At 42.0% G+C, this 26,840-nt stretch overlaps 1 protein-coding gene across 14 annotated transcripts in view; it reads left to right on the top strand.

Annotated features, from left to right (window-relative positions):
- The window catches only part of ARID1B (AT-rich interaction domain 1B), a 437,302-nt gene that overhangs the window by 101,926 nt on the left and 308,536 nt on the right, over positions 1–26,840 (top strand). For all 14 annotated transcript variants that reach the window (XM_050949391.1, XM_050949388.1, XM_050949394.1 and 11 more), the window contains one exon: positions 24,192–24,302. In XM_050949391.1, the coding sequence (XP_050805348.1) occupies positions 24,192–24,302 (111 nt within the window). The remainder of the gene's footprint in view (positions 1–24,191; positions 24,303–26,840) is intronic.

The raw sequence follows: 26,840 nt of genomic DNA, 5'->3' as shown, positions 1-26,840 counted from the left end.
TGTTGCGAGAACTGGTTAACCAGGTAAAGACCCTTACAGACCTGAACCATGGCCATGATAGGACGCAGTTCATATGGGCCAGCCATTGGGTGCAGAAAATGACAAGAGAGGATGATGTAGAGGCATACCTTCTGGTCTTTGAGAGGGCAGCCCTAGGAGAGGCCTGGCCTCGAGATCAGTGGTCTGGCATTCTTGCCCCATTCCTGTGTGGAGAGGCCCAGAAGGCTTACTATGATCTGCCTGAAGAGGCTGCAGCAGACTACCCCGAGCTGAAAGCAGAGATCCTGGCCAGATCCAGGGTAACGACTGCAGTGCTGGCCCAGCGGTATCACGAGTGGAGGTAACAGGAAAATAAAACCCCGCGGTCCCAATTGTATGACCTCATGCATCTCGCATGAAAGTGGTTGTGAACGGAGTCCCGGAGTCCAGAAGAGATACTAGAGGTTCTGGTCATCGACCGATACATGAGGGGATTACCGCCAGACCTTCGTACCTGAGTAAGCCAGAACGAACCCTCCACCTACGATGAGGTTGTTGCACTGGTAGAGAGGCGAAGGACAGCGAGGGAGCTGACCCAACCAGTTAAGGAAGAAGCACCCTGGGTTAAACTAGCAGCAGTAAGCCCTAGAGCTCGAGTGACGGGGCCACCAGGGGAGCCCAGGTGGAAAAAGAGAGGGGCTGAAGGCTCACCAGAAGCCACAAAGAGTCAGAGAACTGAGAGAGAAGAGGATCATGAGGTTGGACTGCCCAAACCAAGAGACTTGGGAATGCCTAAGGCCCCATACAGATGTTATGCCTGCAGGGAATGGGGACATATAGCTGCACAGTGTCCCAATGTGGAGGAGCTGATGCAGTGTAACCTGGGGAACTGGGCAGACCCATGCTCCCTAATCCACCTTGTGGGGGTCTCACTAACCCCACATTTGTATACCAGACCAGTAAAGCTAAATGGGATAGAGACCACAGCACTGGTTGATTCGGGGAGTGCTATCACGCTTGTCTTGGGGAAGCTCGTCAAGTGTAGTCAGTTGCTGCGGGCTAAGCGTACAGGGATAACATGCATCCATGGGGCAGTTGGTTATTACCCCACCATCCCAGTAAAACTCGAAATTCAGGGGAACACTACTGAGGTAGCAGCAGGTGTAGTCCCTAAACTCCCATACCCGGTGCTCATAGGGAGGGACTTCCCAGGGTTTGGAAACTTACTCCCAGTAGGAGGATTGGAGGAAAAGGGGAACTCTGAAGTTAGTGAGGCCTCCATAGTAGACTGTCAACCCCCGGTTTTCTCTGAAGTATTCCCAGATTTATTTTCCATTCCCAGACATGGTAGAAAGTCGAAAAGGGAAAGGAGGGCAGCTAAGGCCTTGGGAACTCGAATACTGACTCAAAGCCAGAGGGTCGCTCTTGTAGGCAGGCGGACCCGAGCAGCTGAAAAAGAGGCCACCCCGGAGGGAGAAGCACCCAAGTCTGACCCCCACTCTAGCGTTTCTGAACCAGTAGAGGCAACAGAAACTGGGCCCCTAGATCTTGGGCAGATTTGTCCCGGAAGAGGAAATTTTGGACGAGACCAGGCCGAAGACCCAAGGTATGACAACATTAGGAAGGAGGTGACTGAAATAGATGGGGTCCCCGTGGAAGGGAAAACCCAGGGACCAGGACCCTACTTCATAATGAAGAAGAATCTCTTATACCGGGTGGCACCAGTACAGGGGCAGAAGATACAGCAGATCTTAGTACCTTACAAACACCAGAATGCTGTATTAAGTCTTGCTCATAGTCACCTTTTTGGGGGGCATTTGGGCATAGAGAAGACCCTGGCATGAGTCCTATGACGATTCTTCTGGCCCGGAGTACACGAAGAAGTTTGGAGGTACTGTGCGTCCTGCTCAGAGTGTCAGCTGTACAGTCCCCGTCCCCACCTGAGGGCACCTTTCGTACCCCTTCCCATCATAGAGATCCCCTTTGAGCGAATAGTCATGGACCTAGTGGGACCCCTGGAGAAGACGGCTCGGAGCCACCAATATATACTTGTTGTTTTGGACTATGCTACTTGCTGCCCAGAAGCTGTCCTCCTGCAGAACACAGCCTCTAAAACGATAACCAAAGAGCCGGTGGGGATCTTTGTCCGAGTAGGGCTACCAAAGGAGATATTAACAGACCAAGGAACCCCATTTTGTGTCAAAACTAATGAAGGACCTCTGTATGCTGCTCCACATACATACCCTGAGAACTTCAGTCTACCATCCGCAGACTGACGGATTGGTAGAAAGGTTTAACCGAACCCTCAAGGCTATGATAAGGAAGGTGGTAAGTCAGGACGGGAAAGATTGGGATGCCCTACTACCCTACCTTATGTTCGCTACCCGGGAAGTACCTCAGGCCTCAACTGGGTTTTCCCCCTTCGAGTTATTATATGGGTGTCACCCCCGTGGCATACTAGACATCGCCAAAGAGATCTGGGAAGAGGAACCCAATGAGGGGAGAAATATAATAGAATATGTAATACAGATGCGAGACCGGGTAGCCCGTGTCACCTCTGTTGTACGGGAACATTTGGAAAAGGCCCAGGAGGCCCAGAGAACCTATTACAATCGCCAGGCAAAAGTCTGACAGTTCCAACCAGGGGATCGGGTGATGGTGTTGGTACCCATGGCAGAAAGCAAGCTTCTGGCCCAATGGCAGGGGCCCTATGAGGTGGTTGAACCCGTGGGGGAAGTAATCTACAAAGTGTGGCAGCCAGGACGCCGAAAACAAGAACAGATTTATCACATCAGCCTTCTGAAACCCTGACATGCACAAGAGGCGTGCATAAGTATCCAAAAAGACCTAACCCAGGAAAACAAGCCTTCCAAACAGGTGAGAGTGTCTCCTGATTTTATACCAGATCAGAAGAATGAGATGTCTGAGATGATCTTCCGGAACCAAGATGTGTTCTCGACAAAACCGGGTTGAACAACCGAGACGTATCACCACATCGTCACGAACCCTGGGGCCGGAATAACAGTGAGGCCCTATCGGGTGCCAGTGGCCAAAAGGAAGGAAATAAAAGCAGAAGTAAAAAAAAATGCTGGAGTTGGGGATCATCGAAGAATCCCACAGTCAGTGGTCCAGCCCAATCATGCTGATGCCCAAACCTGATGGCACCACAAGGTTTTGCAATGACTTCCGGTGACTAAATGAAGTATCCCAGTTTGACGCGTACCCCATACCTTGCATAGATGAGCTAGTGGACCGTCTGGGTAATGCCCGGTACTTGACTACTCTAGACTTGACAAAGGGGTACTGGCAGATTCCCCTTGCGGAAGATGCAAAGGAAAAGACTGCGTTCTCTACACCAGAGGGTCTTTTTCAATATACTGTCCTCCCTTTTGGACTACATGGGGTCCCAGCTACTTTCCAGCGCCTCATGGATAAGCTATTATGCTCGCATAACAGTTATGCTGCTGCCTACTTGGACGATGTGGTCATTCATACCCCAGACTGGGAAAGTCACCTAGAGAAGATGGAGGCAGTCCTTGATACCTTCAGGCGAGCTGGCCTTACAGCAAACCCTGCCAAGTGCGCTGTAGGGTTTACGGAGGCCAGATATCTTGACTGCATTGTGGGAAAAGGTCTGGTAAAACCCCAAGTGAACAAGTTGGGGGCCATCCAAAATTGACCGCGACCACGTCGCAGGAAACAAGTCCTGGCATTCCTAGGTGTAGTGGGGTATCACCGACGATTTATCCCCCACTTTGTCACAAGGGCAAGCCCCCTAACTGACCTAGTAAAAGCCCGTGGACCTGATCTGGTGAGGTGGTCTAACGCAGCAGAGGAAGCATTCACAGACCTAAGGACTGCCCTCTGCAGTAACCCTGTCCTAATAGCCCCTGATTTCACCAAGGAATTTATCCTGCAGATGGATGCATCGGAAGTAGGGTTGGGGGCCGTTCTATCACAGATGGTCGGGGAGGAGGAACACCCAATTCTCTACCTCAGTAGGAAACTCCTTCCGAGGGAACAAAAATATGCAGTGGTGGAGAAGGAGTGCCTTGCCGTAAACGCACTACTTGCTCAGGCACAGATTTGTCCTCGTGATCGACCATGCCCCTCTCCAGTGGATGCAACGGAACAAGGAGAAGAACACTAGGGTGACCAGGTGGTTCTTATCCCTCCAACCTTTCCAGTTTCGTGTGCAACACAGAGCAGGGAGCTGTCACGGCAATGCCGATGGGTGTCCCATGTGCACTGTCTGGCTTCCCAAGCTGCCCAACCCCTTGGTGTTGAGCAAGGGGGAGGGATATGTGACAGACCCAGGCCAGTGGGGTGCAGGAGTCTGGTAGAGGGCAAATATACTGGTCACTGGGTGAGTAGTTTTCTGTTCCCTGAGTGACCAGAGCAGAGGGTCTGCACTAGAGTAGTCAGGAACTTGCTAGAACCAATTAAGGCAGACAGGCTGATTAGAACACCTGCAGCCAATCAAGGCAGGCTAATCAGGGCACCTGGGTTTTAAAAGGAGCTCTCTCCAGTCAGATGGGGAGGAGCCAGAGGAGAGGAAGTGCGTGTGAGGAGCTGGGAGCAAGAGACACAAGGAGCTGAGACTGAGAGGGTGTGCTGCTGGAGGACTAAGAAGTACAAGCATTATCAGACACCAGGAGGAAGGTCCTGTGGTGAGGATAAAGAAGGTGTTTGGAGGAGGCCTTGGGGAAGTAGCCCAGGGAGGTGTAGCTGTCACACAGCTGTTACAGGAGACGCTATAGACAGCTGCAAATCCATAGGGCCCTGGGCTGGAACCCAGAGTAGAGGGCGGGCCCGGGTTCCCCCCAAACCTCCCAACTCCTGATTAGACACAGGAGGAGTTGATCCAGACTGTGGGGGAGATCACTGAGGTGAGCAAATCTGCCAATAAGCACAGAACCCACCAAGGTAGAGGAGGAACTTTGTCACAGTACACATTCATAACATATGATGGTATGGTAGAAGGGTTTTGTTGCCATGAGTTGCATTACTCACAAGTGTCAAAGCCATGACTGAGTTATGCAGATCATCCCAAATAAGTCCAGATAGAACCTTTATATCTCATTATCGTGTTTTTTTCTTTTTTTAAATAAAATTCTCAATTATTTACCAGAAATTAGCACAGAAGTTTCCTGTGTTTTGCACTGGAGTTGTGTAAAATTTTGGCTGAGTTTGTTTCAAAGTATTGGGAGCTTTTAATATGGTTTGAAATCATAATAAAAACACTTTCACCTATTGCCCTTTTCACTCTGTGTATGTGCGTGTAAAATCATCAACTACAGTATGTATGGTTGTGTTTGATATTTGGTGTGGTGTTAACCACAAAACCTTCATGACTTTGCTTACATGTTAAGTGCACGTATTTAGAATAACCACAATACCTAAACTGTATTACTGCTGTCGTGAAATGTTGAGGTTATACTTAAATAGATCGTGTAAAAAAACTCAACCTCTCCGTGTTATTTGTTTTTTGTTTATTTAATTTCAATGTAAGGATGTACAAAGTAAGACAATTCCTTTAGGATATTCATTCCCAAATGCAAAATATTACAATTTTTCACTTCTTCCATACTTTTCTTGGGTGACTTTTGCAACCTTGAACTTCTGGTGCTTAGCAAGCAGACAGCCGTCCAAAGCTGAGTGGCAATGTGAAATTTTCATTGAGATCTATACACTACTGCCAGTGTTCCCAGCCTTGCTTCTGTGGAAATTGAGATTGGAGCGATGAAATTGTGTCCAGGAGAACTTTTTATAGAAGTGTATTGATATGTTGACATTATTGTTGCTGGTCTAATATTTCTGCATTGGATCAACAACAGTAAGGGGATGGTATTAAAACCTTGGGTGAAATCCTGGCTCTGTAGAAGTTAGTAGCATAACTCCCACTGATTTCAGCGGGGCCCAGGATTTCGTCCATCGACTTGTATACATACAGTTGCCTTCATCATGGCTCTGATCTCGGTTACACAGAAGTAGGGTAGGAAAGTTACGCTTTTTTTCTCTTTATGTCCTTGGAAGGGCATAATGATTTCAAGGAGGATTCGTCTTGCTATTGAGTTTAAACCCATGCAGTTAGATGGTTATCCAGCTGGAGCCTTTGTCAGTCAGTCAGATTTCTGCTTCTGTAAAGTCTGTTTCATTAGCATGGAGGACTGCTGTAACACCAAATAAGTATTAATATGTCTATTTATTCCACTAACTAAGGTTGCCTACTCAGCGCTAGAATTCAGTGAAACCATGACTCTAGTTGTGCTAGGTCTTCCCCCATTAGTGGAAAAGGCTGACTCACTGACTGTTCAGAGGTCATTCTGTTTAAATAGCACTTACAGTATATCCTGTATGATTGCAGTTGTGTCTCAATATCTTCATTAAACCCCATTTTTACTGCAGTGATTTATATCTCTGTTGTAACATCATCCCAAGTGCTGGCTTGTTAGACTCAGCAGGCTGTCTTCCGGAATCAAGTAACCTGAAGGGATAGATGCAGGAAGAAATGAAAGTAGTGAGGAGAACCTTCTGCAAATTCAAACCTGACCTCAAAGACAAATTGTGGTAATATTATAGAACAGCAGACACATTAACGGAGGTATGTGGCAAGGGTTTAACTTCGCAGAAGGCATGGTGTCCAAAACCAATCTGTTCCTTTTGTGATCAGAGAAACCTTTCTTGGCCCTAAACGATAAAGGTTCAGGGCCACACTGATTGATTAAACAACTAGGACTTTTACTCCAGGATGTTCTTCCTGAAACTGTTTGTACCAGCACCGAACCAAAATTGAGCTGTAGGTTTTTTCCACTATTAGTTAATACCTATATAGCGATTTGAACATGTAAAATATTACATGAATGGAAAGTAGTAATATTGCAAGAGGCAAAATATTTGTTATCTTTCCACACAAATTGGGAAGTGGCCGCACTAGATACTTCATAAATTGCCACACCTTCATGCGTGTTTGTCCATTTAACTCCACATCATCCGAATTTAAAAAAAAAAGTATTGTTAATGAAAAGTGTCAGTGTAATTAATAACTCACATTTGTTTCTACTAGGTTATCTTCAGATGAGGGTCCCATCTGTGGTTGAGAATTGCTTTCTTTGTCTATGCTTTCTTTCACTATGTTCAATTATTAATTCTTACTTAGTAAAACAAGGCATTACTTCTTGGGATTTGAAAGGAGGAATTTAAAAGGCTTGTGCTGTTCTGATACGCTTCTCCAGACATCTATTACTGGTGGTGGGTTTGATTAGATCTTGGTGGATAGAATCCGATAAGACTGATCAGAGCACAATGAAAGCTGTCTAGCAGGGATTGTTCACCACAAAACCGGTATCCCAGTGGTGTTTTTTTTTTAATTTTAACTTTTATTCCTTATTTCCTGTGCCATGGAAAATGGGGATAATGATACTGCCCTCCTTTGTTAAGCGCTTTGAGATCTGCTGATGAAAAGTGCTATTATAAGAAATAGGTGGTATTATTATAATTGAATGGCAGCCTTTGTATGATCTCAAATGCATGTCCATATATGTGCTTGGCTAGTAAAATGGGACCCCAATTTTGATTAGGGTCTCTGGGCACTACTGGCATATAAATAATAAATAATATTAGGAAGCATTGGTGGTGTGAACCTCCTTGGTTGACTCAGAAACAAACAGAAGACATGGGGTGGGGGGGAAATAGCCAAAAAATCTTAACTGGTGCCTTTTCCTTTGATTATGTAGATAGATACTGATAGACTGTCATTGGTAGATTCAACAGGCAATGAATGATCCTAACTCACCTGAATAAAATCTCTCTACCTGTTGTGTGCTGAAGCAGAAAGCGAGGGCCACTACAACTGATCACTTGCCTTTAAAAAAGTATGAAAAATTTATCAAGAATTTAGTATGGTACGCTTAGAAGAAAACCTTGGTACAAGTTGAAAAGTCCAGTTAAAATATGATCATCCTAAATTTTAAGGAAGTGTGCAAATGTATTTCTCAAAGGTAAGTAAATTAAAGTTCTCAAATCATGTTGGTGATTTGGATTTGATCCACAAAGCATTCTTGTTGTTATTATGGCATTGTTGTTATACGTTTCTAAACTCTGATTCCCAGTATTTAAATCACAGAAGGTTAATTAAAACAGCTCTTTATTCTGCAACTGCTTGAGAATATTAACCTTGCAAAGGCTGTGTTAAATCACTGAAGTGATAGAATTGCATTTGCTTTATAAGATTTTGCTGCAAGAGCAAAGACAGTGCCATTTATAGTTCAGTGCTGTTAATTGCTTAGCATTTAGATATTAGCACAGGAGTCTATTAATTAACTTGATGATAAAACTATTGGAATGTAGGCTGATAAAAATGATTTTGTTTTAAAGGAGATTACCAGTCAAACCTGCTTCTCCCTTCCCTTCTCCCCCCTCTGCGTCCCTCCTTTTTCCTCTGGCAATAGACATCAGTGGTGGGTTTTTTAGTTTAAGAGTGCCATTAATGTCAAAGAAGCAACTTTAAGTTAATTATTGATAGAATTTGAAGGGTAGGGTAAACAGAGTAGCAAGCTTGAAAGATTGCTTGCCTATATAATAGTAATTTATTCCATTGTCCTGATTCACTTACCTGATTGTGGAGCACAAGCTAAAGTTCTCTATATTTTCATTGTAACACAAATCACAGATTTTTTTATAATTTTAAATGCTAATAAAATAAAATCATGGAATAAATAATAAAGAAGTAAAATCTTTAGAGTATCAATGTGTCTGCTTCTCTTTTTTTCTTTGAGTACCATATGTGTTATATATTTCAAATGTTAGTGGTCTTGTAAATTATACTTTATGGCCAGTTGCAACTCCACAATATTCTGTTAAAGTCTTTAAATTAACTTTGCCTCATTTTCCTCAAAGGTAAAGGTCCCAGTTAGGGGTTTGTTTGCTAACCTTTCCTGGCACAAGATTTACCACTACATTTTTTCCTGTCTTTATTTGCTTTCTAATTGAAGATATTCAGTGAAAATGTTTATTTGTAGGTTTATTTTCTATATTTTGAACCAGGTTCTTGGGTGCTAATACACAATGTTCTACCTGTAATGAGCCAATGTACACTACAGATACACTCATATCTGTCTCTCAGTATGCCCACTTATTCTGCTGCAGTGGAGTTTAATATATTTGTGAGCACATTTCCAAAATCCTCTTTTGTCAGCAGTTGCAATTAGAACTAAACAACAACAATTGAAATGGAACAGCAAATTAAGGCCAATAACAAAAGCAAATTTGCTTACAAAAATTAGTCTGAGATGACTAACCAAATGTTTTCATATGTTTTTTTATGTAGGGAATGAGGGGTGGCCGACTTTTTCTCTGCAGCCCAGGCTCTGGGAGAACGATGACATGTATTCGGTCTTCATTTTCCCTCCTCCTCCTCCCCTTTACTGTCCAATCCTCTTCCCTCAACCCCCTTCAAAGCAAACCAACCCAACAAAACGAAACACACCAGTTCTATTTGCAAATAGAAAATCAAGTAACTGTCTGTAAAATTAAGTAATTTACAACTGCAGCGAGAGCTTGCAAGACCAAATTTGCATACTTTCCCATCTTATAAGATGGGGAGGTTTTCTGCTGCCTTATTAGCCAACAATATTTAACGAAAAGGCTGTGACCTAGAGTATCTACCTGAGGATCAGTGTCACAGGGTAGCTGGTCCATGCTGATAGACTAGGCCCAGCTCCTGGGAACCAGAGTAGGTGAATCCTATCCAGTTAATTGGGCTACACTGTGGTGTATAAGGGGCTGCTAGTGGGCAGCTGGAGGAGAAAGAACTGAGACAGACTGAGCCCTGGGGAGGGAAAGCCACAGTGGGATGGAGGTAGCTTCTGTGGTGGGTCCCTAGAGCAATGGGCTAGAGGCTCAGGCTGGTAGCCCCGTGGCTGCTGTACCAGGATGGGAACAGAGGTGAGTCTGGGAAGGTGCTAGGATCTAGAGTGCCAGAAATCCCTGCAAGTGTTGGCTGTGAAGCCTAGGGCGGAGGATTGTGTTAAGACTTTCCCGTTTTGGTATATTAACCTCTGTGAAAAGACTGGGCGTGGCAGCACATGCTTTGGAGCTGAGGAGAAGCACAGCCTGGTGACAATCAGTAAAGATGTCCGTACTTTGTTTTTAAGTCCTCAAACACCACAGCACATCTCCCTTTCTCCCAATGATTTAAAATGATTTACTCTGAAAATATAAAGGAGGTGGTTGTGGTGGTGAAGAACTCGTAGACCAGGGGTAAACAATTATTTTGTGTCAGGATCCAAATCTCTTGGTCAATGTATAGTCAAGGTCCAGACTCCAGAGAAAATAATATAAGAATAATAACAATAATAAGTAAATAAAAAGATTTCACGGTCCATTCAAAAGCATGTGGCAGTCTGGATTTGGTCCATGGTCCGCCTATTGACTACCTCTGTCTTAGACTCATGGACTTTAAAGCCAGATGGGAACATCATGATTATTTAGTCTGACCTCCTTCACATCTTAGACCACAGAATCTCACCTACCCACTCCTGTAATAGACCCTTAGCTTCAAAGATCAAAGAATCAATGTGCTTTTTCTGGCTTAAGGCGTTATTTATTCAGTGTATTAAAAATGCTTCTGCAGCTGGATAATTTTTTTTCTTTAAGTTAATTGCTTTTTGTTTCACTGTCCTGAACAAAAACATCTCGTCGCTTGGTTGATGGCTGGATTAAAGTATTCGTATACAGCAGTAACTGTGTGACTTCATTGGTTGTACCGTAAAAGATTATAATGCACCTTCGCCTTCAGTGGCCCAAAGACTGAGATGCCAGACCCCTCCCAACCCCCCAATTAAATTACATCAAATAGCACTGAGCAGTAAACAGCCTTCTTGACCAAAGCTAATATATATTCCCAGACTTGTATGAATCCTGCAGAAAACCTCACTGCCTTATTCAGTGATTATCCTGGCACTGTCTAGCGGATATACCATATTTCACTTACTTAGAAGATGTGTTGTGGAGTAATAAAGACTGGAATTGGGGAGTTTCCCCTGTGCTATTCCTTGAATGTTGTCTGTACCATTCTGTTTTGTGTGTGTAAAGAAGCAAAAATCCTCACACTTGCCTTATTCTCAGTGAGTTTGTTTTGGGGGGAGGGTCCACTTCCAAAATACAACTTTTGTGAGCCTTTATGAAGCCTTTATTAGACAACAGTGTGGCTTTAAACAACAGTGAGCCTTTCCTCTCCTATATAGTTCACTAAGGAAGGTGCCACTGAGAAAATACAGAAAAATATTTCCCAGTCTCAAGTGAGGAAGTGCCATCCTTTGGTACCTGGTTTGATTAGCCTAGAGGAAGCAGCTGCTCTTGGTGCAGTTTTTTCTTTATGCAGTAAGCTATCTTCAGGGTTTCAGCTTGACTGTAAGCTTGGGGCACTGCAATGACCTCATTTACGTGAGTAAGCCCTATGCTTCAGAGATACTCTTCTGCTGGTGGCTGGCAGACTGGCAGAGAGAGGATTCTGCTGTGTGTAGCACTGAGATGCACAAATTCACTGCTTGTGCAGCAAGAAATCTTAAAGAAGCATCAGGTTTTGAATCCTGCCACATTCAGATATTTTGATTATTTTTTCTTTTTTAGCTGGAACTATTGAAAATAGTGCAGCCTATAGCTTTTACTCTCAAATGTGTCAGAGAAGGAAAGGTTTCCTCCAAAATTTTTCTGAAAGGTGGAGTTGGGAGAGGATGCGAAGGGAGTAATTTAATATTACAATTTATTACAAACGAGAGTAGAGATATAGGATGTGTAAAAATGGCAGGTTATAATTTGTATTGATATGGTACTTGTCTGTGTTAAAGAGCGGTCAGGACATGGAAATAGAGGGTGGAGAAACTGAAAGCGTGGTCAGGCTGCCAACCTTGTAGGGCTTTGGGAAAAGCCTGGGAAGCCTTTAAAAAATGCAGGGTGGTCCACCGGGAATGAGATGTGCATTATGACAATTTTTTTTTCAGATTATGCTTGTGCTTCCAGGCTCTCCCCTTAAAGTTCTTTGTCACTTCTTCATTCATTCTCCAAATCCTTATCTGTGGATTTAGCCAAGAGACCACTCTCCTTTGAGCTATCTTTCTTTTGTCTATAAATTAGGTTTTGGCGGGTGTGTATTCCGCCCATGTGATGAGGCCCTGTCCCTTGCCAATATGTTTTGATATGAGTACCAAACTTGCACACTTCTTCTCTCTACTTTTATCACACATTAGAAAGGTGTGACAGAAAAAAGAACAACAGAAAATGCCTTTTTTCCGATCAGATTAGTTGTTGCTGCCCTTTTTGATCCATTGAATGTAATTGGGCTAAAAGCAACAAAATAGGAACTTAAGAGAGAAAATTTTATCTTTAAACTGCTTCTGCAGTGCTAGCTTAGAACTGATCATGAAGGCCATATCTGTGTGGAACAGAGGTGGGCACACTGCTGCCTGCAGGACCCTCCTTCCTGGACCCTGAGTTCCTGCCCCAGGAGGCTAGCCCCCAGTCCCTCCCTTCCTGTTCTCTCTCCCCCACAGCCTCAGCTTGCCGCGCCACTGGTGCAATGCTCTGGCTGCAAGGCTGTGAGCTCTTGCCAGGTAGCACAGCTGCAGAGCCCAGGCCTGACCCAGTGCTCTGTGCTGTATGGTGGTGTGGTTGGCTCCAGCCGGGCGGTGCGGCTGTAGCGCCGCCAGTTGCCGGTGCTCCAGGCAGTGTAGTAAGTGGGCAGGGAGCAGGTGGGGTTAGATAGAGGGCAGGGGAGTTTGGGGTAGTGATCGGGGGCAGTCAAGAGGGCGGGGAATGGGGGGGGTTGAATGGGTGAAGGGGTCACGGGGCAGTCAGGAAGGGGGGGTGTTGGATGGGACAGAGGGGGCAGTCAGGGGCAGGGAGAAGGCGTGGGTGGATGAGGCAGTGGTCAGGGGGGCAGTCAGGAATGAGAGGAGAGTTTGGATGGGGCAGGGGGGGGCAGTCGGGTGGGGGTTCCGGAGTGGTCAAGGGACAGGGAGTGTGGGGGTGGATGGGGCAGGAGTTCTGGGGGGCGTGCTGTCAGGGGGCGAGAAGTGTGGGGAGGATGGGGGCAGGGGCAGGGGCAGGGGCAGGGGCCGGGCCACGTCTGCCTCTTTGAGAAGACACTGCTCTGTCCAAACAAATAGAGCTGGGGAATCGGAGGATTTTAGTGCCCCACACTTTGTATAAAACTGCTACTACATAACATTTTCCAGTGAAGTAGGATTGGCTGACTCTTCTAGTAACTCTTGAATGCCTTAAGGGGGTTTGATGGTACAGGGTTTGAGCATGTTAATATGTAAATGTTAAAGAATTTCTGGTAGCAATCAGTCATCAGAATATTGAGGTGTAGCTGAAGCAGGAAATTCAGTGTTGACCGTCACAATAGCTGCTGCTCTTGTCTCCGTCTTTTACATTTTTTTTTCTATAAAGAGTTCACTCACTTTAACCACCAGAAGGGTCCACCCAATTCTTTAGGCGCACACATGTTTGAGGGGTGAAGTGGAGTTACTGCTTTAGTAGCCAACATGTAGTACATTGCAGACTATAACTTTTATTTACACTCTAGACGATGGATAGATGCTGGGCCGATCTACCCAAACTCAATCAGGCATTTTCCTCTATGATGAAAGCCCACCTGCTTACAATCCCCTCTTCTCTGTGACGCATAAGGAGGCAGCTGATTGGTCTGTGCACCAAAGAACATAGGATTCTCAAGAGAGGATTCCAGTCCCTTTTTCTTGAGGTCTTCAGTTCATTGCTTCAAATTAACACTAGTTGAATATGTCAGTGTTGTTCTTTCCCCCTTGACCTAAGGTATTCTGCAGGATCCTGGCCACATGATTGTCCTCCACAGGTCATCTGGTTAGCATTCTAGGCAAGCATCTCTGCCCCTTTCCAGCTTGCTCCCTGTAGGATTAGACTCTACAAGCCATTCACCTGAGTCATATATGATCCAGGTTCTTTCCTCTGACCCAGGGACTCCTGCAGGAGCCTACCTACCCCATGCAGCGCAAGTGAGCTACTGGTTGGATTTTATGAAGACCAGGCATGATCTTGGGGAGCAGGGACAGCTCAGTGGTTTGAGTGTTGGCCTGCTAAACCCAGGGTTGTGAGTTCAATTCTTGAGGGGGCCATTTGGGGAACTAGAGCAAATATTTATCTGGGGATTGGTCCTGCTATGAGCAGGGGGTTGGACTAGATGACCTTCTGAGGTCCCTTCCAACCCTAATCTTCTATGATTCTGTAGCAGGGGTAGGCAACCTATGGCACACATGCCAAAGGCAGCACTCAAGCTGATTTTCAGTGACACTCACACTGCCCAGGTCCTGGCCACCAGTCCAGGGGACTCTGCATTTTACTTTAATTTGAAATGAAGCTTCTTAAACATTTAAAAACCCTTATTTACTTTACATACAACAATAGTTTAGTTATATATTATAGACTTATAGAAAGAGACCTTCTACAAATGTTAAAATGTATTACTAGCACATGAAACCTTAAATTAGAGTGAATAAATGAAGACTCGGCACACCACTTCTGAAAGGTTGCAAACCCCTGTTCTATAGCGTCAACTTGGGTGGGGCTAAGTCCTTAAAGGACCAGTGACTGGGTCCTTCTGTGAGAATTTTGGAAGGCTTCAATTTGGTAAATTTGGCACTCTCTCAAGCACTTTAGGTGGAATACCTCTGCTTCTGCGGTTATAGCATTTGGCCATACTGTAATCAATGACATTAAACCATTTCTGTTCTCTGAGTGCTTTTAGAGATTGCTCCAGATTGGTGGATGCCAGATTATGGAAAGCAATTTAAAGTTAGTTTTGCGTCTGATACACCAATTTGGAAAATCCGCTTTGCCCTGTTCTGAAATGCATTCTTGCAGTAGCAGCATAGTTTTCTGCCTTTCTATTTCTCTTCCCATTCCCCACCCTAGCTTTTTAAAAGAAATTGTTAGTTAATAGATTCTGTGGTTTGTTCCTGGTTTATTATCCTCTGTGTCTGAATACTGTGGAAGTTTCATCTGGGAAAAGCAGACAGAGGAAGAAATGAGAGGATCTTTTCAGCTCCAAATTTCTTTGGTGTTATAACACTGATACTGCTTCCTTGCACTCATTGGTTAGAGTTGTAACCCATCAGTCTGGCTTGGTGCATGAGATCCAGAAACTGCTTGTAAGAGTAAATACCATCAGTGCAGTATAATGGAAAGATAAACTAGATTTGGGATTTAGTTTGTCTTCCATATTCTTATGCGGTATATTACTTTTAACTCCCTTTTGCTGGGACTATAAAGGTGTTAGCATGGCATTTTTCTTTAAGTATTGCCTTGCCCACTCTACTACTCTGATGGTGTTGTGGTAACAGGTTGGCAGTCCTCTGGTGAAAGCTGGGCCTGGCAGGCGAATCTGCCATTCTTGAGTTGGAAAATGGAGAGATGGGGATCTGTTTGCATATGTGTACTGGTAACATTGCACGCTTTGTTGAACAAAATGTTATTAATTAATATCTAAAGCAGTAATCACAGTGAGCTGCTAACATATCACCTGCTCTGATTCTGTTGCATGAAGTACCTTCAGAGCTAAGTGAAATAATTCTGTATAGTAGAGCTGTATACTCCTCCTCTGACTGTTACTCTAGGTCCTGACCTCCATTCTGGAGGTGACTGGGAAACAGATGTTTACCTTTGGTTTCATTTTATTTTTGGCACATGACTGTTGAATTGAAGGCTTCAAGATACATTTGAAATCTTTTAAGGATCAGCCAACTGAATCCAGGATATAAACTGAAATTGTTCGTAATGAGGTTTTAAAATGGAAGCCTTCTGTAGTATTTCTTTTAAGTGGCCACTTCCATGGCCTCTTGTTCAACCACTGTCCTGCTTATCTTCATAGGAACCACTGTGGCTTTAAGTTATACCTCTGCAATTTACTGCAATAGAAAGGAAAGGAAATCTAGGCAATGTTTCTTTTTCTTTCTGGCCCACCTTTTCTTTTAATAGGGTTTTCCCTCAGATTAATGACTCCACCATACTTTCATTATTTTAAAATAAAAATAATTTAAGCTGTTTAATAATTAACCTCTCTCTCCTTCTACAGAACTACATAGGGAGGAGTGAATTACAACTAAAAGTTTCGAGCAAACCAGTACTGCACTAATTCAGATACAGAAAACAAGAAAAGTGTCCCATGTAGGTGTCAACAGATCTCTTTGAGCAAGGTCCAGTTACACAATGTCATGTTTTCATTTTTAAAAAATCCATTTACTCCACTGACTACACATTATGTCTACACTGCAAAAGCTGTGCATGGGCTAGCCTACCTAATTTAGTTTGAATTCAGCTAGTGTGGATAACCATAGCAGTGAAGACAGTGTAGTGAAAACCTCAGCGCAAATTTCCTGGGTACAGCGTGCTAGTCTGCTCTGAAGCCTGCGCTGTATTGTCTTCACTGCTCTTTGATATCTATGCTATCTCAGGTAGGCTAGCCCCATACACAACGTTTGCTCTCCAGACATATGCTAAGAGAGAGCTCATGCTGTATTGCTGTGGAACACAGGTCTTTTGGACAAGTAATGACAATGTGAATAATCTATTTGATATATCTTACTAAATGGTAAAAATTTGCAGAATACTGAGAGAGACTTTATCACATGCACATGAATCCCTGAGAGTGTCTGCTTTTTGGCCATATAAATTAATTAACTTTTACTGGGCAGGGTAAACAATTTCTTTGAATGAGATTTTAATTAGTGTACTGTCATATGTTGAGGGAGATGGCTTCCTAGGTATACAACCATACCTGATTGTGTTAGTAAAGTGTATTTTGGTACCACTGCTATCTAAATGTAATAGTTGTATGTGTTAACTGCTTTCTGAGCTACATTCCCAGATGTGTGATTTTTCACATGTATGTATAGGCTCACCCTGTTATCTGTCACCTTCATCATTTATCTACCTTTTACTGAATAAATGTTCTTTTGATGTGATTTATATAATGTGCATTTCACTAATAAAAAAAAATAGGTCCAACACAAACAAACTAGGCTGTGTATTTTTAAAAAAAATCAAAATCTCATCACTTTTGGTGCATACACCTGACAATTTTATGGCTTGGCCTGGTGCCTTTCCTAAAGTCTTACAGAGAAGCTCAACTTTCAGAGTTACTTTAAGATTTTGCTGACAGTTCCTGCTGTAGCAGCCACTGGATTTCTTCCAGAATTAGAAAGGTTTGAGTGAATGGAAACTTTTAGCCTGCTATTTTAAAGTAAGCCCTTCTCTTTGTAGCACGCACACATGCTACACCATTATATTTTGCTGTGATTATTAAACACCCTAAGCTTTGTTTAGAAAGCGGAAGCTGTTAGTGGTTACAATTTTGTGAGTGAAAAGATAGAAAAAATTATCAGGAATCTTAAAGATTCCTCACTCTCAGAACTGAAAATGAAAACTACAATTCCATATGCATCTGTAGTGACATGACACACTATCCTATTTGAATATACCTTTCCTTATCATGTCTTTATCTGCAGAAACCTAGTAGAATCGTTGTGTGTTCTTTGCATTAGAACATTTTGCTGTAAGAGGGAAAAGTGATCTCATCCCTCCTGTTGTTCAGGGAAAGAATGATATTGAGCTTTTTCCTTTGTTTATAAAGCCAACACCTTGGTAAATTTGCGTATTAAATTATTTCTCCAGGTTTCCACTATCATAACTTTAAAGCAAATACCTTTTTAAAAAAGTAGAGAGAGCACTTTGTCTCAAATTCATAGAAAGCTCATAATAACATACAGAGAAAAGGTGGATGAGGTAATACCTTTTCTTGGACAAGCTTACACGGAGCTGCTCTTCAAAGAGCTCTGTGTAAGTTTGAAAGTTTGTCTCCCAACTAATAGAAGTTGGTCCAGTAAAAGATATTACCTCACCCATCTTGTCTCTCTCTGATATCTTGGGACCAACATGGCTACAACAACACTGCAAACAGTAATAGTCTTTCACCTCTAGGTTGCTGCTTCCCAAATTGCCAGTGACAAAAGATGTTTCTGAGTAATGACTTTACATGAAATGAATAGGTGGTCTCAGTCCTGTTCAGAATGCACAGTTGTCCACATCTTAATTGGCACGGTTGTCTACAGCAGCGTTTCCCAAACTTTTTCGGCGACAGAACACTTTTTAGCCTGTTACGGAACACTTATAATATTATTTTGTAGTTTGGTTTTCAAATAAAAAATTGTGTTATTTATGCTCAAATATATTTTATTTTATAAAACAAAGCAAAAATACAAATTTAAAATAACTTGAACTAACAATTTCTAACTGGGAAACATGTATAAAGTAGTACAAAAATCAAGTGCAAGAGTCAAAATTAAAAACAGTGTTCTACTTTAAAAAAACCTGGTTTTATGTATACACAAACACCAAACAGATTAGATTTTTACTAGGAAAATCTATTTTTATAAACAGAAATACAAATTTGGATTTAATGGGATTGGTGTTTCTGCGTTTTTCTATCGCAAATTCACTTAATATTAGGAATAATGCTGGAAAGTTGAATCCTCATATCAGGCGCAGCATCAAGTCTATTCCTGTATTTGGTTTTGTTGCAGTATAATACAAAAATCCTGTCTCACACAAATAAGTTGTAGTAAAAGGAAGAAGCACTCGAACTGCACGTTTAGCCACATTAGGGTACTCTTCTAGTAGGCTGCTCCAAAAATTATTCAGCGGAAGATCCTTAAACTTTTGTTTCAAATCAGAGTCAGAAATTAGGTCAATTAGGCTTTTATTATTGTGTGCAGAAAAGCCGACTGGTTTGGCTGTAATTACAAATGAATTTCGAACCCAAGCATTATCATCAGTAGTTGTAGGAAAATATTCTAATAAAGAGGCCTGCAAGTCATGTAAGTTAAGTGCTGTAAAATGGTGTTGGAAACTTCTTCATGGACCGTAGAATTCATTTCAGTCAGAAATTCATGTACTGTAGGGAAGCAGTCGAAGTTACTCTGCTCTACAGAAGATGCCCAGAATTGCAGTTTCGTTTTTAACGACGAAATTTTATCCATTGTAGTAAAAATAGTCACATTCTTTCCTTGCAGCAACAGATTAATTTCATTTAATTTTGCAGAAATGTCTGCAAGATACGCAAGTCTCATTAGCCATGAGGAATTTGTCAGACAGCCATTAAATTTTCGTCCTGAATTATCTGAAGTGAAGAATACCAGTAGTTCACTATGAAGCTCAAAAAGCCTCACAAGCACTTTTCCTCTGGATAGCCACCTCACTTCCGTTTGTAAAAGAAGCGCTTTGAGTTGACTACCCATTTCCTCACACAAAATTTTAAATAACCTGGATTGAAGTGGTCGAGATTTGACAAACTAGATAATTTGTACTGCTTCATTGAGCATAATTTTCAGATATGCTGGTATTTTTTTTAGCTGCAGGTGCTTGTCTGTGTAGAACACAATGGCTCTTAGTGCTTTCTGGTGCCACACTTATGATTCACGTTACAGCTCCCTTCATCTTCCTGCTCATTGCCCGAGCACCGTCAGTATATACATCAATACATTTTCCCCAATTAATTTCATGCTTTCTGATAAAATTGTTAATGCAATTGAATATTTCTTCTCCAGTTGTGTTGCTTTGCAGAGATTCACATAAGCACAGGTCCTCTTCAGTAATATTATTAAATCTATGTCGGACAAATACTAGTAGCACAGCAAGTCCTGAAATGTCTGTGGACTCATCTAGCTGCAGTGAAATACTGATGGCAAATTTTCAGTTGGCAAACTAGCTCTTTTTGTATGTCATCAGCAAGATCTGTGTAGTGGGGTGGCTTCCCCATTCCCTGAGAATTTAGGCTGCAGCAGGCCAGTGGGCCTGCGCAGACAAACAGCCAATAAAAAAAGGGGTTATTGGGAGCCAATCAGGGCCCAGATTGGAGGCAGCCAATCAGGGCCAGGCTCAGCCCTATAAAAAGGCTGCTTAAGGAGGGAGCAGGCAGTCTGTCCCAGGCCTTCGATAGGGCAAGGTCTGTCTCCAAAGCTGGGAGACTAGCACCTGGGACAGCGCAGTGCTGGGCAGGCCTGAGGGGAGCAGAACGAAACTCCAGCCCGGTGTCTACCAGACTGCAGGCCCTGAGGGGAAGGGCCTAGCTGGTGCGAGAGGTCGAAGGGGAAGTGACTCAGGGACGTGGACAGATGGAGGGAGAGAAGGAGGGCAGGATGGCTGCCACTAGAGGGTCCCTGGACTGGGACCCAGAGTAGTGGGCGGGCCTGGGTCCCCCCTTCCCTTTTGCCTGGCCGACGGGAATGGCCGTCTGGGGCTGCACCAACCCCCTGCCAAAAGGAATGTGACTTTGGGGGTGTAGTTGCCCACATTGGCCGTGGTGCAGAGAGACAGCTGATTGACTCCCCCAGGAAGGGGGTGAGGATGGACTAAGGGGCACTGCCGGAGGGCCATGGTTTGAAGAGGACACCGCAAGTTGGGAGCAACGCGGGTCCACATGCCAACCAAAAGCGAGATGACGCACGGGACACCACTGGGAGAGGGCGCTCACTGGACTGAGCTAATTCCTGGAGGCAACCAGTAGGAGGCGCCACAGTGGTGAGTCCCAGCCCGTCACAATCTTTAATATGGCTTGCAACAATATTATTTGACAACTGTACAGCATCAATTTTTTTTACCAGACTGCTCACTCAGCATGCAAGTTACAACATCTTTTGTGCGAGGCTTGATAAGCGTTTCTCCAGTAGTTTCTTCGGCAAGCGCTATATGGTAACTTACTCGATAAGATGCCTCTGTTCCACTTTCGTTATCTGTTTTAGCAATTTTAATCATGGAAAGTTTACAATTTCCAAGTGAGTCTTGGAAAACTGCCTCTTGAAAAAATTTATATCTTTGTCTTTGTATTCAGCATGCTTGGTTTCCAAATACCTACGAAGTTTAGCAGGAGCCAATTAACTGTTAGCTAGTATTCTGTTGCACACGACACACTGCGCATCAGGAACGTCTTTATTTCCAACACATGTAAAACCAAAAGACAAATAACTTTCATCCTACTTTCTTTTCGGTCTTTTTAACACCTGCTTCTTCTTGTTTTTTAATATACCTCAGTGGAAATCCTTTCACTCTGGATAACTCACTAGTACTAACAGATTTTTCAGCAACAAAAGACTGTGATTGTTCATCTTCACTTTGAAGTGTCACAGTATTTTGCTCGTTTATTTCGGCTACAGTTGGCGTACCAGAAGAACTTGCTTTTTGTTTCAAAGTTCCTTCTTTTAGCCACAAATCCATGGTTATTAGGTTTAGTAACAATATTTAGAAATACTGATTTTTGTCAAAATTCCTTTGTCACAAATATTTATATTGTTTCGAGCAAAACTAGTTTAGTTGTGCTTATCACACACACGATAAAGACCCACAGGTTTGAACGTGTGGAGTGACTATGTTATTTCGCCATGGCATAAAGAGAATGGTGTTTATATACTGTTTGCGCAGCCTCGAGTGGAAGGGGTATGACGTCACTAAGTGAAATGTGCCCGAAAGAGGTAGACATCAACATGCTTGCGTGCCACATTCTCTTTATGCCATGATATTCAATACGAGATCTATCAATAACTGGAAAAAGAGTTTTATGTTAAATTATAGTCATTCAAAAAGAGTTGTAAACTATGCTTCAAATATACCAACTTTAAAATTAAAAAAAAATGTAAAGACCCTTTTTTAAAATTATGATTCTTTCACAGAACACCTCTTCACATCGTGCGGAACACCAGTGTTCTGCAGAACACAGTTTGGGAAACACTGGTTGACAGTATCCACTTCTGTGTCTTGCCTGCTGGTCTTTCCTCCCACTCTTAGATTTGGTCTCTCCAAGATCAGAATGGAAGAGCACTGGTGGGCCGTTATAGGGAAGGTTGCTGTCCTGATGCCTGTTAAGATAATCTGTGGCTAAATAGTGCATTTAAGTCTACAGGGCTGTCAATTCAGTCTGGAAAGACAGCCCATGGACAGTCTCCAAATGAATAACCAAGAACTGATTCAATTTGTCCTTCTGTGCTTCTCATGAAAACACATGTTGCCTCCCCCCAGGAAATTTTAGTAGGAAATGAGTTTTTAAATAAGACCTAGCAAACGTTTGGGCACAGCCATGTTTGGTACTTCATAAGGGGTTAATAACTCTTATTTGATTTTTCAAACCATAAAACATCTTTCATTTCCCAGGAAAATTGTCCTAATGTAGCAGTGTCAGTTTGGAATGAAGAATAACTTTATTTCTGAGATGATGTCTGCTAAATTGATATCCCATTTATCTTCCTCAGTGATTTTTTTTTAAAGTAGTTCTTGTTTGTTGGCTGTAAAGGGAGAATGAAAAGGAAATAGAATGCTGAACGCACAGTTCAAATCCACTGTTGCTACTGTTTTCTAAACCGGTTTATTACGGACGCCTGTGCAGTGACCACAAATAGTGTGTGACTGTGTGTGTGCTTAAACAGAAAGGAAAGCAGAGGTTTGCTCATTTGTTTGCCTATTGTGAAGCTGTCCTGCACCTTTATGCTCCTTTGTAACAGGGTGAAGGCTGCTGAATGGAGGACTTGTGCCATTTGTTGATTTTAAACCTCGCTGTTAATCCACAGGAACCTGCTGGTCTACACAGCAGGAGAGCTGTGTGACAAGTGGAAATCTGGGAGGGGAAAAAGCAGGAGAGTGTGTGTGTCACAGTAGATAATAATGATTCAGCCATCAGCCTTTGTCACTCCTAAACCTAATTGTTACCCTCTGCTGGTAACCAGATTGAAGTGCTAGCCTTTTACGCCTTCCTTGATTTTACTTGAAACATGCTTATGATGGATAGACCAGTTTATTGTTGGTTTACGTACTACTGTCAGTTTTGTTAGCTTTTTGTTTTTAAACCTTGTTAAAATGTTAACATTTTTGCAGTACAGCTCAAAATGACAGAGATGGCTGGGTGAAAACAGTATGGTTGTTCACATATTTCCCTGTGTCAGACTTTCTTTAGGGCAGGGGCAGAAAACTACTGCTCTGCAAGCTAAGTTTTGTGGTGTCACTCTGTTGTCAATAACTGCTGTTGGGCTAGGGAATCTTAGCTATAGAATAGTCCTTTATAAGTAGCAGTAGTGTAAATTTTTTTAGAGCATGGGTGGGGGTGGGGTGGAGAGAATCTTGAGATACATTTTCAAGCCAAAAAACGTAGTCTTTAAAAATAATTGTTCTTTTAAGTGTTTATCAAAATTGTAACATAGGGGAACAAAAACAACTTAAGCCAGCAATCTGTTTTACAAATTGGGGAGAAATAAAAAAACTGAAGATGAAATGAAACAAAACAGAAAAACCTTTTAGGTGTGATACTTTTTTCCTGCACAGTCAGAAACTGGTTCTTCAACTTTCCCTGCCAGTTACACATGCTAAAATAAGCATTTCACATTCTGTCCTCCTCCTCGACTTTAGGTTACCGACTTCTACACATAAAGTATAGTGGCTAAGATTATCTCTGCATCTAGAGAGTATTTTTTCTACATGGTGTAAGTGATCTTACGCCATTATGTAACACTGCTTAGGCTTGTGTGCTGGCCTTAGGAAGGCCTCTTGACTTTCACGTAAGTTGCTGATATAGACATAGATGTACCTCTGATCAACTCTAGTTCTTTTCTGGAAAGTTAGGCCATATATATATTTCACACAGTTGCAGAGAAGGTTTTATGGGTTGACAGCTTATGTTTGAAAACTGTGTCAGGATGGTGGTGGAGTCTGATTACATAGCATGATTATCGAGCATTCTCAGATCCAATATTGTAAGATCTTCCAACTGGTTCAGTATTTCAGCTAAAGATTTGCTCTGAATATTTGATCATCTGGAGAATATTTTGGCTTCTTAATCTCTCTCAAAAAAAAGTATTTAATTAGTTATTTTAACCTGTACCAGAGGAACAGAAATGGACGCACAACTCTGTTTAGACTCTGTGATTCTTATTTCTTTATAAAACACTGAAGTCATAATGGCACCCAGTTGGACCTGATGATTCCACCGAAAAAGGAGGTTTGTGTAATACAAAATTTTGATCAACAAAAGACAGATCAGAAGTCAATCATTATCTCTTCACCTTTCCTTCACAAGGGTTTAGCTGTGACTGCTGTGGCATATGAATAACCATAGTGTTTTTATAATTTTGTTCTTGCAGGACATGTCTCAGGAAGGCTATGGAACCAGATCCCAACCCCCTATAGCTTCAGGAAAGCCTAACCACGAAGACTTAAACCTAATACAGCAAGAAAGACCATCAAGCTTACCAGTAAGAAATTAATGTGCCAGTTGTAGAATAGTAGTACATTATTTTAAAATGAAAAATATTTTATAAAGATCTTATTGTCTCTATGATATGTGGATGAGATTTTGGGATGACAATATATCACAATTTTAGTATCACATTTGTGTTAAAAGCATAATGAAAACTGATTACAGTGAATGATCAATATATTATCTAGGATAATCCCGTATCCCTTGAAGGAAGTCTCTTATTGAGATAATTCATTTGGTATTAATTTGTTTAGTGGCCATCACACAGTTTGCCGTATTAAATATAGTTTATTCTGTCAGTGTAAGATTCAGATATTGTGTGTGTGTTCGTGTTCGTAGCTTGAACTGGTTCAGGACAGTAACTGATTCACTAATTTGTACCCAGATTTGTCTGTGCATGGAGAGGAAAGAGCTCCTTAGCTTTTTTGGTTTTGTAGTCATACACAAGAGAATTATTCAGGGTCTTTTGAACTCCTGACTCCTCCTTTTGAGGGTTTTCTCCCCTGAAATATGTTTTGATTTTATTTCAAAGACCTTGTAGGCATAAGTAAGGAAGCAACACTGCCATGAGTTATTCTCTCCAGATCCCAAACACTGTTCATTAGTTGTCAGCATAGTATGAGACACTTCCAAAAAATACTGGACACATCTTTTCACAAGTTAATTGTGTTTTAGTCTGTTGGCGCAGTCTAAAGAATTACATTAGTCAGAATGATAGTAACGCTTTATATTGGTCTGGTTATTATCACTTGAGTTTTTGTGATAGATCATCATGTTAAATTAACCTTGCCTAGTTGTATTAGCTTTATGCATAATTGAAAAAAACAGACTAACACCAATAAATTGATACACTTATCAGAGACATCAGGGCTATCTGCACATGGAGGTCTTCAGTGTCCTGATAAATGCCAGCTGTAAGATGTAAACTATATTTTGGTTGTGTTCCCATTTACCTCTGGTTGTTTTATAAGAAGTAAATCAGCTTCAGGTGCCCACACAAACTTAAACCAGTTTAAATATTTTTAAGTTAGAAGAGGCACGTCAGTTAAACCAAGTGATTTGTGGCTGTGAATATGGTTGCATTAAACTGTAGGATATTTCCAAGAGACCTCCTACAGTTCAGTGGGCATGTAATCATTTTAAATTAGTGGAGGGACCCATTCGAAGAGCCGGTAAATTAAGTGTACTTAACTTATCTAGACACTGAAGTTATATGTGAAAAATCCAAGAACTTAACTGAATTTTTCCAATGGCATATGATGCTACCATCCATTCCTAAAAGCATAGGAAGAATTTGCAGCCAATCAATCAAATATTCAGAACTAGACAATTATCATAAAATTGTTTCATGTTGTGACAACTCCACTTGATAGGTTGATCAAGCTAAGTCTCTTCCCACCTTGTAGGTTTTTCTTTTGTTCAAATCACCTATCTGTCGTGTCTACAGATGTTTTTAAGCCCATGTTAAAGAAAAGACTATGTAATCAGCATATTTTTAGAGCTTTTAAAGTTTCATTTTTAAAACATAAGACGATGACCAGCAGTATGTATGCCATAAATTCCTTCCACCTGGTTTTATACACTTAGATATATGTGTGCTTTGTAGAGGAGCTATGAAAATAGGTTTAAACAGCGCTGTCCACTTACTTTTGAACTGGTTTTAGTTTCAGCATTTTTCCAGTAAACCGTTTTTGAGACTAACTCAGAAATGGTTGTTGACAGTCAGTTATACATCGCAGATAGTGCGGACATGAACTGCTTTGGCAAAGTTAAACATATTTAAAAACTTTGATGTGGGCAGGCCCTTTCCCCTTCTCTGTAGTTGATTATGTCTCCTTACCCCACAAAGTGTAAGGAGTTACCAGCCACATATAAGCCCTCCCCCCATCACCAAAGTATGAGAAGAGTATCAAATATTATACATCACTACGTGTTCGGTATATTCAGTAGTTCATTATTATTCTAACTATAAGTTGATGGTGTTATAATTTAATCATAAAATTTTTGGCCCTGTAGCTTTAAATTTGTGACTTGATCACAAATACCTTTATTCATTGAATTCACCATTAAAAACTTTGATAAAAATCCCAAGTCTGCTTCATCCACTCAAAAATCCTACTATTTTAAAAGAGTGGAAGAGGGGGACTAACATGGAGTGGAAGATTTTTTTCTCTTTTCATTCCTTCTAAAAACAAAAGCAACCCTACATGTTTACACACATTGTTTCCTATTTTGTGAATGAACCATCCTCCACCTTCTTAATCTCAGAAAGAAAATCATTCTTGTATTATTAAAAAGTACTTGTCCTTCTGAAATTGTGTTGGGATCAAAATGACACTAGCCCATATATTACTTGGAATAGGAATGATCAGAGTCCAAAGGATGCTGGAGTGGTAAATACGATAACGTGGTTCTTTCTGGGGGTAAGAATTGACTGAACATATTATTCCACCTGCACCAGCTTCCCCCACCCCTTACTTGAACAGTAACGTTTTGTATCCAGTTTTTGTCTAGCTACCAAAACCTGTGACCA

This window comes from Gopherus flavomarginatus, chromosome 4 (genome assembly GCF_025201925.1).
Source record: "Gopherus flavomarginatus isolate rGopFla2 chromosome 4, rGopFla2.mat.asm, whole genome shotgun sequence".
NCBI lineage: Eukaryota > Metazoa > Chordata > Testudines > Testudinidae > Gopherus > Gopherus flavomarginatus.
This window is presented reverse-complemented; position numbering and strand designations above follow the sequence as displayed.